The sequence below is a fragment of the Chiloscyllium plagiosum genome, unplaced genomic scaffold (assembly GCF_037043375.1).
Source record: "Chiloscyllium plagiosum isolate Xiang-an unplaced genomic scaffold, Cpla_swu_hap1 HiC_scaffold_25, whole genome shotgun sequence".
NCBI classification, from domain to species: domain Eukaryota; kingdom Metazoa; phylum Chordata; class Chondrichthyes; order Orectolobiformes; family Hemiscylliidae; genus Chiloscyllium; species Chiloscyllium plagiosum.
The window spans coordinates 3,005,442-3,019,009 of record NW_028270163.1 but is presented as its reverse complement, the minus strand read 5'-3'; the positions used below and the strand labels follow the sequence as shown (position 1 = coordinate 3,019,009).

At 41.7% G+C, this 13,568-nt stretch overlaps 1 protein-coding gene across 4 annotated transcripts in view; it reads left to right on the top strand.

The window, feature by feature from the left end:
• unc13d (unc-13 homolog D (C. elegans)) overlaps positions 1-13,568 on the top strand; it is a 198,255-nt gene that overhangs the window by 126,536 nt on the left and 58,151 nt on the right. For all 4 annotated transcript variants that reach the window (XM_088000394.1, XM_088000396.1, XM_088000395.1 and 1 more), the window contains 5 exons: positions 1,552-1,672; positions 4,120-4,263; positions 6,873-6,965; positions 7,590-7,826; positions 12,258-12,326. In XM_088000394.1, coding sequence (XP_087856520.1) covers positions 1,552-1,672; positions 4,120-4,263; positions 6,873-6,965; positions 7,590-7,826; positions 12,258-12,326 — 664 coding nt within the window. The remainder of the gene's footprint in view (positions 1-1,551; positions 1,673-4,119; positions 4,264-6,872; positions 6,966-7,589; positions 7,827-12,257; positions 12,327-13,568) is intronic.

The following is a 13,568-nucleotide window of genomic DNA, read 5'->3' as shown; positions in this document are numbered from 1 at the left end:
AGGTACTCTGTTCAAGGATATTCTTGTAGATGTATTGTAAATGTCCTTTATAGTACTCTAAAGATTTTGTTCCTGGAAAATCATAATCCAGAGGACAAGAGTCCACATTCCATCAACTCGTTTAAAAATCTGGAAATAATTTGCTGGTACCAGTAGGAGACAAGTTATCAATATAACAAGTTTGAAGCCAATGCACAAAAGGAGCAAAAGGGAAAGTCTGTGATCGGGTGGAAAACAGGAGAGCTTAAAGAATTAAAAAAAAAATTAGTGCAGCATGGAAAGAGAGGGAAATGGGAGAAGAAAACAGGATGATTCTGAGATGGTAACTACAGGTAGCAGAATTATGACTACTAGCTGCTGTAGGGAGAAAATTTGGTGCATTGGTTATGAACTCTGTGTCAAATCCAGATGGCTATAACTTGTCAAATCAAAAGATGAGACATTGTTTCTTTGAGCTTCACTGGAACAGATTCTGAAGACAGAATGTCACAGTGGGAGTGAAGTTGAGAATTAAAATGACAGATAACCAGAAACTTGGAGTCGTGCTTGTGGAGCACAAAGTGGTCACCCCATCCATGCTGACCACAATGTGAGCAGTAAATGCAGTAACTAAATGAGAGAAATACAGATGATATGCTGGGCTGTAGATAGTGGGGAGTGAAGAGATAAAATAAATCACATTACATCTCTGGCAATGGAAATGTGCCATAGGATAGTCTACCCCATGCCATTATAGAAGGTGTACCATGCATGTACCCTATCCTTACTTGTTCAAGTTCCCAAATAGTTATTTTTGTGCTTCTTTCAATTCAGTTTACTGTATTGAGTGCTGTTCACCAGGAGACCAATGCACAACTATTTTGCAGAACACCTTCTCCAGTTTGCAAGCATGATCCCGAGCTTCCCAAGCAAGTCATTTTAATTTTCCAACACAATCCCAATTAAATTTAATTTTCCTTGGCTTCCTACACTGTTTCCATAAAGCTCAGTATAGGCCTAAGGAACCAGACCAAGATTAGGCACTTCACAGTCTTGCAGCCTAAACATGCAGTTTAAGATTTTTAGATCACAAATCCAGCCACTCATCTTCTAGTTGACAGTTGTTGACAATGATTCTGCTGCACCTTCCCTAGACTTAGCTTCTGTTTCTTCACATCCCCATTATCCTCTCCTTCTACTTTGATTGCACAGTCATCCTTTATTTCATTCAACTTCTGTCTTCACAGCTCTTCCATTTTGTTTTTTGCCCCTCCTTTGCCCTGTCTCTATACTCTCTCAAAATCCGTTGCATCTCCTGCTTTTCCCAATTCTGATGCAAGATTATCAACCTGTAGTGTTAAGTTTGCCAATGCACAGCTGTAGCTAGACCTGCTAAGTATTTCCCCCAGTTTTAGAAACATGAACAATAATGCCTGGACTGCCGCCATCTTCTCTACCATTGCGAACCTGCTAAATCTATCAAACCTCCTGATTTGTGACCAAATCTTGTTTTTATGCATTAGCCACTGTGTGTTTCAAACAGTTTGAAGATTGGTTCCCTGTGTTTTTCAGTGACACCACTCTTCCATTGGATGGCTTCCACAAATGGTTCAGTGAGTCTTTACCCAAGTGGTTGCAGATGGTATATGAGAATTCGGTGGAGATGGTTCAGCGGGCTGTGTGGAAAGACCAGGTATCACAGCTCTGAAATGAATAACCCGTGAGCTAATTGCTTTGTGTATGTGATGTGTGCCAGTCAGGACTATGTGGTTAGCATTCCTCTGTTGTCTGCTTCAGAAAAGCAACAGAGGAAGGGGACAGGATGGGTTGATGGGTTTTCTACTTTGAGAACTTGGTTAACTGCTCCATAAATGGAAAGGTAAAGACTGTTTGCTGACTGTCTGGCTGTCGGGAGATTGATACTGAATGTCTTGTGGGTGCTTGTCTGTGGGATTTGCTGAACTTAATCTGCCACAGAGAAATAGACCATTAGCCCAATTGGGGTCCTGTAAGCACAAGCCAGCCTATGAAATGAGGGCTGAGTCAAGTCAACCTTGTCTATCACAGTGTATAGGTTTTTATGAGGCAATATTACGTTTCACTTCACCTTCACTTTATTGTCATCAGAAAATTCTGTATGAAATTCATTTTGGGAATGTTGTTCACATGGTTAAAAAATAACCAAATAATAACAATAAAGCAAAAAGATCCTCTACATCAGATATCTGAATTTAACTAAATCATGTACAAAAACTATTCCAGTGTAATTAGTGTAATCAGTCAGTGAGTCCACATATTCTAATTCCTACATCAGCTCCTGTTAGTTATCCGAATGAATAAAGGATGCAATGAGCTTAGGGGCCAATTTGTCCTCCATTGGCAGGATTGTAGCCTCTTTCTCTAATGTATGTAACAGTCGTCCTTAGGAAAGAGGTGATTCTCATTGCTCGGGACAGCCTTTCATCACAATTCTCTCGCAGATTTCATCAAGGAAGATGAGCTCATCAAATCCCCTTCCTACCTGGTTCAAAAAGCTCTTTATCCTGAAAGAGTTTGAATTCTCAAGACAGGCATACCAAGCCAAGGCATTCCCAAAGCAAAACATGCTCAACTACTAGCATACAGCTTTTGATTTTGATTGCAGGACTAATCAAAAACATTTTAAATTCCTGAATATAACCAGGTATGTAATGCATACATCTGTGCATTGATTCCTTCAATTCAACATTTCTTGACACTAAGATAGTTGTAGTTATTAACAATTTTAATGCCTACATCATGGATTTTGACAGGAGCAGCATAATTAACTGGCTTTCTCCTTAGGTCTACAACTCATTGTCTTTGAGAGCAGGAAAGAGGAGCCTGTGGTGTTGGAGGTATATTAGCACGGTTAGAAGCCATGATATGGAGCTGCCAGTATTGGACGGGAGTGGATAAAGGCAGAAGTCACAACACCAGGATATAATCCAACAGGTTTATTTGAAATTACAAACTTCTGAAGCTCCGTTCCTTCATCAGGAGTCTTCACCTGATAAAGGAGCAATACTCTGAAAGCTTGTGATTTCAAATAAACCTGTTGGACTATAACCTGGTGTTGTGTCTTCTGAGCATGGATCAAGGATTGGCTAACTACTGGAAGATAAATAGTTGGGATAAGGAGGGCATTTCAGGATTGTGATCTGTAATTAGTGGAGGGCCACAGGGATCAATGTGGTATATATAAATAGGTGGGAAGGCAACTTAAGGATGGAACATCGAATCTGCAGAAGATATAGACAGGTTAAACAAGTGGGCATAAGCTTTGCAGATGGAATATATTGTTGGAAAGTGTGAAGTTATACACTTTGGCAGGAAAGTGGAGTTGAGGATTATCAGATCTGCCATGATGTCAATGAATGGCGGAGCATAACTGATGGGCCGATTGGCCTATTTTTGCACCTATGTCTTATGGTTATAGCTTTCAGTTTGACAGAATTGTAATCGCACCTTTTTTACAACATCGTCACCGAATTCCTAGTTTTAATTGTTATTCCTCATAAGATTCTCAAATATCATACCATCAGCATACTCCAAGATCTAATTGCGCCACCGTGCCATGTTAATGGTTAACACTGCCTCACAGCACCAGGGACCCAAGTTTGATTTCAGCTTCTGGCACTGCCTGAGTGGAGTTTGCACATTCTCCCCACATCTGCATGGGTTTCCTTCGGGTGCTCTGGTTTCCTCCCACAGTCCAAAGATGTGCAAGTTAGATGGATTGACATGGTAAATTGACAATGTCTAGGGGTGTAGGCTAGGTGGATTAGTTGTGAGAAATGCAGGGTTATAGCGTAGGGGGCTGGGTCTGGGTGGGATGCTCTTCAGAGGTTCAGTGTGGACTCTTTTTATTTTGATTTTGATTTAAGCTTTATTGTCACATGCACTCAAGTACAGGAGTACAGTGAAAAGTGTACAATGTTGCCACACATGGTGCCATTTTCGGTATGAAGGTGGACTAAATGGCCTGCTTCCACACTACAGGGATTCTGTGATTCCATGACAATCATTCATAGAGAGGATGAAACATATCAGTCACATTCAGTAGCCCTGAGGAGATTCTAACATTCAAACAGAAACTAACTGTCAGTATTATTTCTATAGCTGGAGTCTCTGGGGGATAAGAATAAACACAGTACCTCTGTTGTGGATATTGGAACCTGCTTTGCCAAGATCAAACACACTTGGACAGAGCTGAGTTGGCCAGAACCTGAAGAAGCTTTTGTCATCATGGTCAAGCTAACAGAGGTGAGTTTGAACCTTCTGAAGCAGCAGGGCTATGATATTAAGTAAACTTTATTCACATCATTGGGCTTACCATGATGGTAAGGTTCCCTCTATTACCCCTCTACCCAACAGAATTTTGTTTTGGCACTTTGGCCTAGACTTTCATCATGAGTCAAGTGCAAATAGTCATGAGAATTCCTTGCTCCATGATTTGATCTTGCCTCTTGCACGGCTTGTGTGGTGTAACCTGTTTGCCTCACTCTATCCAAGTTTTTTTTCACCCTATGATCTGTTTGTCCCTGCTTACTATAACCTGCCTGTACTACTCACAAAGGTTTTCACTGTACTTAGCTGCATGTGAGAATAAATCAAATTAAAATGCCAAAATACAAAATGCTAAAATACAAAACACTTTCTCACCCCTCTATCATTCGCCAATGCCTAGCGTACAAAATATAAGATACTGTGCGTCCCAAAACACTTACCACCTTACCTTTATATTAGAAACATCTCAGAACTGACTACAAGACTCCAATGTCCTCTGAGAATAATGACAGCACACAAACCAATAGCCATATTTCACCAGCTACTATCAAAGACAAAAGACCCCATACCTACTACTTGCACCTACAAAATATCAAGCAGCAACTGCGAGAAACATTGTCAGACAAACGGGCAGAAAATTTCACCACCAGAATACATGAACATCAGCTTGCAACAAAACGACATGATCAGTTCTCCCTCATGTCAATATGCGCTGACAATGAAGGACACCAATTCAACTGGGACAATGTTACGATACTGGGACAAGCAAAACAAAGGCAAGCTCGGGAATTCCTGGAGGCCTAGTATTCATCCACTGGTGCCGTAAACAAACTTACTGAAATAGATCCCATCTACAGACCACTACAGCTCAAAACCGGAAATAGTCATGACAGACAAAACTGTATACACTGGGCAGATCACAAAAACAGTGCTTCATCTGGTGGCTCCACAGCACTGAAGATGGCACCCAGAAAGGGAACAAAATACTTGAGAAAAATGTCAACCAGCTCAGTGAACCAACCAACAACTCCAGGGGAAAATTGTCTTCCAGAATTTGCTGTATTAAAAAAAAACTAGATCATAAAACCCATTTATTAAAATTTGTTCTTTCAACTAATAAAGCCTAATAATAACAAATCTTTTTGTGCATAAAACCTTATAACTGAAAGCATTAAAGTGGAATTCTAATTAATTCCAAAGTGTCTATAGCCATTTGTAGCTATCAATCAAACTGAAATGGCAGGTACCTTGATTTAATAATGGACGATTGCGATATCAGTCAAGTGGCAGCAATCCATTAATAGAAAGGTATGACAGAAATAACAATCAGGTTTCATTATAAAAAAAAAACTATCAGGCAATATTTTCAAGGATTTAATGGAGACGACTTTTAAATCCCTTGATAGCTCCCTTTGACACTTGCTTTTCAAACGTCGTCTTTAAATTTTGACGTTCCTCTGACAGCTCATCTAGACACTTTTGATAATGTTCACTTGACAGTTTCTAGTTTTAACAATTGAGTTTTTCAGGTCTGTTGACAGATTAAATGAGCTTGACTATTAATTTTTTTTTTTTTTTTACACACATTCATGCCTGCTTTTAGTATTTCCGATGGGTACCAATATGTTCTACAGCAATATCCAAGGGGACCTTAACTCTCTCAACCCTGGCTATCCAAAGAAAGGAAAAAAGTTCAGTCCTGTTCTGAGCGGGTCTATGCTTTGCATTTTGGGTTTCACAATCCTGAACTACCATAATCCAACTTGAACGAAGGCAGCTGGTGATATAAATGGTCAGCCTCCTCCCTTGTGAAAATGGGCACTGCCATGTTCAGTGGTGGGCCATGTCACTTCCAGGCTTGTTCCCCCATGAGATTTTTTTTCACCATTACAAGTAACCTGGAGTAATTTTGACTGTGCTGCACATGGTGAAAAGAGCTGTGCTGAGCATGGAAAGTGGTTGCCAGCAGGCCTGGGTTTGAGTCATCTGAAGACACATAAGGTCCAATTCACACTCTATAATTGACTACTTACAAAGAGGACTGAGGGAGCTACAAATTTCTCAAGGGATTTTTGATAGTCTCCAACTCTCAACCCCGATATAGGCATTTTCACCACAGAGCCTCATAAGAGATGTGCCTAGTTGTACCTTCAGTGTTTTTAGTGCCTGCAGTACAATTTAGAATTGGGTAGCTTGGGGTCATTAGGGGCTCATATAATGTTAAACCAAGTTGCACTCCCTCTCAAACAAAGCCACAAGATTTGAACAAATACAAGAAAAAAATCAAAAATTCTTGATAAGATAAAAGCACAACTGTAGTTCACATAGAATGTTGAGAATGAATCTGATTTCACTCTCCACTGTGCCATTACTCACCTGTAGAACATCTGTTTCAGTGTAATCATAATCCTGTGTCAAATCTTCAAACCTCATTGAATATCAGTGACAGGTGAAAATTCACCTGTTTATAGAGGTAATCTGATCAGTATAAAAATTGCTCTAATAACTTTGAAGCTCTGCCTGTTCGGTTTGACTGCACACACATCTGTAAAATTGACGATCTTCATGCATTCTTTACATTGCAGGACATGTGCAAGATTGCATTGATGTACTGTCGGCTGATTGAAGAGAGGGCAGAAGAGCTATCAGTCAAGCACTATCAAGTAAACACACGTGATGTGAGTGTAACACATCGGGATCCACACCTGGATTAAACGTGTAGTAAAACCTTCCACATCTGCATCTCATCAAGGCAATGTATCATCAGTAGTAGATATTGATCAGCATTTTATTAAGCATTCACATGAACAAAATGATATGTTGCAGATAGCTGTTGATAGAAACAATTGGATGTGCTAGTCAGTTAAAACCATATTAATTCCCAGATTTGGCCACCACTAGCAATGCCAAGATTTATTACACATACCCAAATTGGCCTCAAAGTGGTACATGTCCTTCCAGACCTGCTGTGGGCTTAGTGGTGATGGAACTTTCAAAGATGTGGGAATTTCAGGAGCAATGAGGCAGGGATGGTGGTCATTTGTCCATGTCATGGTATGTAACCAGCCCCAGAGATCCAAGTCTCACTGCACTCTTGCTGGAAATGTGGATTGAGGGGTTTTGGATATGGTGGGGAGGGGAGAGGTTGAAAATCATATCAAGCAACCTGTCGTATCTTTACTCTTATCAATTATGTTGATCTTGGTCCACTATGGTAATTTCTCAATTTGGAGTGTTAGTGGAGGCTGAAGGAATGGCAAAGAATTTCCATTGATGCAAATGTCCAATACCTTCAATTCCAGTCAGACATCCATGGAGTGAGGTCACTACAATTATGTGTCGTTCTCAATAATATGAAGCAGCTATGGGAGGTTATCTCCAAACTTCCAGAGGAACTAGACTGGCAAGGCCTGAAGGAAGACACAGCCGATATGATTCCAGAGGACCAGATCCAAAGCACACTGCACACTCAACTGGAAACATTCAATAGCTCAATCAACAATAAGATCAAAGGTGTGCTCCAAACCCTTGCACAGAAGGTATGGAAGATCCTTCAATGTAACCAGAATGTCCAGAATAAAGGCATCTCGCGGTACTGTTGAATTTTGGGGAGTGTGTTCAGTTACCCAGTTGACCATTTGTAAACAATGTTCGGGAAGATATAACGTTTGTTTAAAAAGCAGCAGTTTAGATACGATATGCTATTAATGAGAATATTATAATTTAAAAAGGAAATATATGGCTCATGACAGATAAGAATGCTTCTCCACTCTCAATGAAAGAGATGGGGTGGTGGTTTTGAAGTGGTGGGGTATTTGTCCCTGATGTCATACAGTCTTTGAAGGTAGGAGAAAGTGAGGACTGCAGATGCTGGGGATCAGAGCTTAAAAATGTGTTGCTGGAAAACGCAGCAGGTCAGGCAGCATCAAAGGAGAAGGAGAATCGACGTTTCGGGCAGATGTTTCCTTTGATGCTGCCTGACCTGCTGCGCTTTTCCAGCAACACATTTTAAAGTCTTTGAAGGTAGTCTTTCATCACAGCTGTTTTTATTCTTCTCTCGAGCTGATGTAAGGGAACTCCTAATCTTCTCTAAAGATTTTTTTTTTTTTCCCCTGGATCATCACCTCGCCTATCCCTGTTAATATCTTATTTTGGGCTCTGGCCATCTTTGCTCCTCCCACCCCTGCTCCCTGCAGCCCCAAACAATACCCAAAATGGTGTTTGAAAGAAGAATAGCCACAAGAGACTCCTGCACTACCTTCCTACCCCTTCTGGACAGTGACCCATCTATATGACTGAACCCCTTGAAATCTACTAACCATGACTCTGTGCCACCTGTATCCTCCACAGTATCTCCAGCCGATCCAAGTGGTCTGATATTAGACAGATCCAAGCACACCACCTGCAGTCATAGTCTCCAGGGGTAGTAAACTACTCCCTAATCTCCCACCTCCAGCAGGAGGAGCATGCCACTCATTGATTGCCCCTTAAACATTTGCTAACATGGACGTGCCTAAGAAGATCCACACTTTTCTCAAATCAAGTGTTTGTAGACTACTGCTGACACACTATGCTGCCTATATTCTATAAGGCCTAAAAGAAGAAGCTCTAAGTATGACCTTTTTTAAAAAAACCTCCATTCTATTACTCAGTTTTTTTAATATTAAGCATACAGAAGGGGGAAAAAACAAGTTAAATTCTTAAAATCAAGGACTTAGTTTAAACTCTCAGCAACTGAAAACCACCTCCTCCTTACATCCTCCAACTCCAGTTCTGAATAAAGGTATGTCGATTCCCTCCACCTCCTGGATTCAGTCTTACAAAAATAACAGATCCAGGAATCCTGCCCCTCCATCGTTATTTAAACTGCTACTAACAAACTCTCAATTAAGAAGTTGAAAAGGTCAATCTTCCAAGATCGATGCACACTAAAACAAAAACCTCTCTCTAGAGCCATTGACACCTCAGCAAACATGTGGATAGGCCTCTCCCACAAACTCCATATAAACCAATCTCTCCATCCTCACCTTTTTCAATTGGACTAAAGAAGTTCCAAAAATAATTTTGAATTAAAAAGTGTTTGCTTTTGTTCTAAGAAAACAGGAAAATTACAAGAAAATCCTCCAACACTGGAGCAGGTGCAAGATCACACTACTCCTCTTCTGCCTTTTTTTTAATATGTGGATGATGGTCTGACTTGGAGGTTCACAGTTACAGTTTGAGTTGTTCGTCTGTTTCTAGTTGTCGAGCAGGTAGCTACATCCTCCAAATTATCATAGAGTCAGATAGAAACGGATCTTTAGCCCATCCATTTCTATGACGACCAACAAATCCCAAATTTCTACTATCCTGAGTGAAAAACATTTTCTTCAGATCCCCTCTAAGCCACTGATTCATCAAGTTAAATCTGCCCTCTTGCCTTAGGCAGCCTGCCATGCAGAAAATATTCTCACTACTGGATACTCAATGACTCGAGACAGAGTTAAGCAAAAATAGCTCTTTGACTGAGAGCAAATACTTCACTGTATAAAAACAGATCATTTCCTTTTTAATTCTTGCCTAGTTATCTAGAGACAGGTAAAAACAATGACTGCAGATGCTGGAAACCAGATTCTGGATCAATGGTGCTGGAAGAGCACAGCAATTCAGGCAGCATCCGAAAAGCTTCGAAATCGACGTTTCGGGCAAAAGCCGAGATGCGTTGGACGACCGACTTGACACTGACATTTTCTACAAACCCACCGACTCCCACAGCTACCTGGATTACACCTCTTCCCACCCACCTCCTGCAAAAATGCCATCCCGTATTCCCAATTCCTCCGCCTCCGCCGTATCTGCTCCAGGAGGACCAGTTCCACCATAGAACACACCAGATGGCCTCCTTCTTTAGAGACCGCAATTTCCCTTCCCACATGGTTAAAGATGCCCTCCAACGCATCTCGTCCACATCCCGCACCTCCGCCCTCAGACCCAACCCCTCCAACCGCAACAAGGACAGAACGCCCCTGGTGCTCACCTTCCACCCTACCAACCTTCGCATAAACCAAATCATCCGCCGACATTTCCGCCACCTCCAAACAGACCCCACCACCAGGGATATATTTCCCTCCCCACCCCTCTCCGCCTTCCGCAAAGACCGTTCCCTCCGTGACTACCTGGTCAGGTCCACGCCCCCCTACGACCCACCCTCCCATCCTGGCACTTTCCCCTGCCACCGCAGGAACTGTAAAACCTGTGCCCACACCTCCTCCCTCACCTCCATCCAAGGCCCCAAAGGAGCCTGCCACATCCATCAAAGTTTTACCTGCACATCCACTCATATCATTTATTGTATCCTTTGCTCCCGATGCGGTCTCCTCTACATTGGGGAGACTGGGCGCCTCCTAGCAGAGCGCTTTAGGGAACATCTCCGAGACACCCGCACCAATCAACCAAACCGCCCCGTGGCTCAACATTTCAACTCCTCCTCCCACTCTGCCGAGGATATGGAGGTGCTGGGCCTCCTCCACCGCCGCTCCCTCACCACCAGACGCATGGAAGAAGAACACCTCATCTTCCGCCTCGGAACACTTCTACCCCAGGGCATCAATGTGGATTTCAACAGCTTCCTCATTTCCCCTTCCCCCACCTCATCCTAGTTTCTAACCTCCAGCAACACGATCCCCTTGACTTGTCCGGACTTGTCCGACCTGCCCAGCTCCTTTTCCACCTATCCACTCCACCCTCTCCTCCCTGACCTATCACCTTCATCTCCTCCCCCACTGACCTATTGTACTCTATGCTACTTTAACCCCACCCCCACCCTCCTCTAGCTTATCTCTCCACGCTTCAGGCTCTCTGCCTTTATTCCTGATGAAGGGCTTTTGCCCGAAACGTCGATTTTGAAGCTTTTCGGATGCTGCCTGAATTGCTGTGCTCTTCCAGCACCATTGATCCAGAATCTAGAGACAGGGGTTATTGAGAGACAAATCTTCTTGAACCCAAACAACAGGGGAAAGTGGCAGAAGCGTGTGCAGCATCACAGTTTTACGCAGTGTTGAGTGTAGACTAGATCAGATGGAGATGACAAATTCCCTTCTGTGTAAGTCATTGCTGAATCAGTTTAGGTTTTTATAACAATCCAGTAGCGTTTGTGCCTATGTTCTCTGATATGCCCTCTCATGAAAGCTCAATATATGCTGTTTGGCTAAACTCAAGTGAGGTTAAACTCCCCACCAGCAATGTATCAGCATTATTTTTAAATTTCCAACGATAGCCAAGAGGCAAGATGCTGTCATTGTTTTCTCTGAAGGAACCTTTTCCAAACAATGAGGAAATTTTCTTCATTCTTCAAACTGAGCCCTACTTACCTACACATCTCCAAAACAAAAGTATGACCTGTTCAGAGGAGGGATTGTAGCAAAACTAAATGCTATGCTTGATCTCTCTCACTGTTCAATTGTTAAGTGATGGCTAATCATCCATACTTAGAGTTTCTGCACAGTTCTTTCCTCATTTGCTTTTGTTGAAGACCAGCAGAAGCTGCTGCAAAATGGCCATTCCTAACATTACTTCAACTGGAGTAACAATGGGAGAGACCAATGTAAGGTAGTTCTTGAGATGGTATCAAGTTAAAGAGCAAATTAACCTCCTCAGTCATGGCTGACTGAGCCATAAAGTCCAAGAACACAATATTTGGCTTCATGAATGACTAACTGTAGTCAGTTCTACAGATATTTTTGGGAATAGAGAAATGGCAGTTCTTGGTTTCCCCTGTGGCTTGGGTTCAATTCCTTGTATGTCCAGTTGATGCAATTATGTTTTATTCACCTGTTACTGTGTTATAGCGAATTCTTTTCTATCGCCATTTTAGTCTGCGATTTACAGTTTGAAATGTATGATAATTAAAGTTGGGAGATGTCTAATTGATGCAAGTACATGGTTAAAGAACTTATCAAGTCTAAGTCTATCCTTATCTTGACTTTTATCAGCTGCAAGCCGACATAAAGATTCACATCTACAACTTGTCAGCATCCAGTGATACCATTCCATTGGATGATGTAAGTAATACGTCAATAACACCACCCAAGGAAGTCACAGTTACTGAAAACGGAAGGTTGAGTTGTTTTGCCAGGACACACACTGACTGCTATTAAAAGTAAACTCCCCAATTGCTTGCTTTTTAAATGGAGCTGCAAACTTAGAGATCCTGGACATATGGTATGATCTTGGTCTATAGTGAGCTGTAGTTCAAGTGTCAACTGTGGCTCAGTTGTAGCACTTATTGCTCCTGCACATCAGAAGATTAAGAGTTCAAGTCCCACAGGTGAATGCAAAATCTAGAGTGAGACATTCCCACTGTAGTACTCTGTGTATGCTGCATGATTGGAGGTGTCATTTTTTCAGCTGAGATATTAAGCCTTATCTATTGTCTCTGGAGGCAAAAGATGCTGCAGCACAATTTTAAAGAAAAGTAGTGGTGTACCGCCAGCAACCTGGCCAATACCTATACCTATATATTGGCCTCAACCAAACCATTAAATAAGTTATCCAGCCACTATCTTATTACTGTTTTTGGAAGCTGGTTACTTGCAAATTATCTATGGCATTTTCCACAATATGCCAGAGACTACATTATAATTACTGAGACATTCTGAAAGGTACAATATTTTTGAATGTTGTAATAAACTTTCATTCCCCATGTTGTAAAGAAAAAGATCAGTTAAGGGTTCTGATTGATTTGTGGTGAAACCTGCTGGAAAGTATATTGCATCAGGCAGCTATAGGATCATGCACAGCAACACAGTTGAATGGTCTGGTGTTATTTTTTTTGTCAAGACTAACCTAAAAAGGCTGGCTTAGATCAGTTATCAGAAGGTGCTCAATGTGTGCTTTTAAAAACAAAAAGAGGAGAAATAATAAGAGGGAAGGGGTTACAACATTAGGGACTAAAGTGAATACTTGAAATGTCAAGGCCACCACATGGAATATTGACCATCAAGTTTGAGGTTTTCAAACAGAAACATAAACGAGCAGGGAACAGAGGGAGACAGTCCATGTACATGCAGATGAGATTAATTTAGAATGGCACCATGGTCAGCACAGGTGGGCTGAAGGGCCTGTTCCTGTGCTTTACTGTTCTACGTACATTAGCAGTTGCCCAAATGGTTAATTGTCATCAGATTGATGTATTAGTTAATTAGAGTTGAACATATACCCAGAGTTTGGAGGACAATGTACATAGGAAGCTGGTTATGGCTGTTGGAGGTCAGTCATCTCAGCTCCAGGAAATCTCTGTAGGA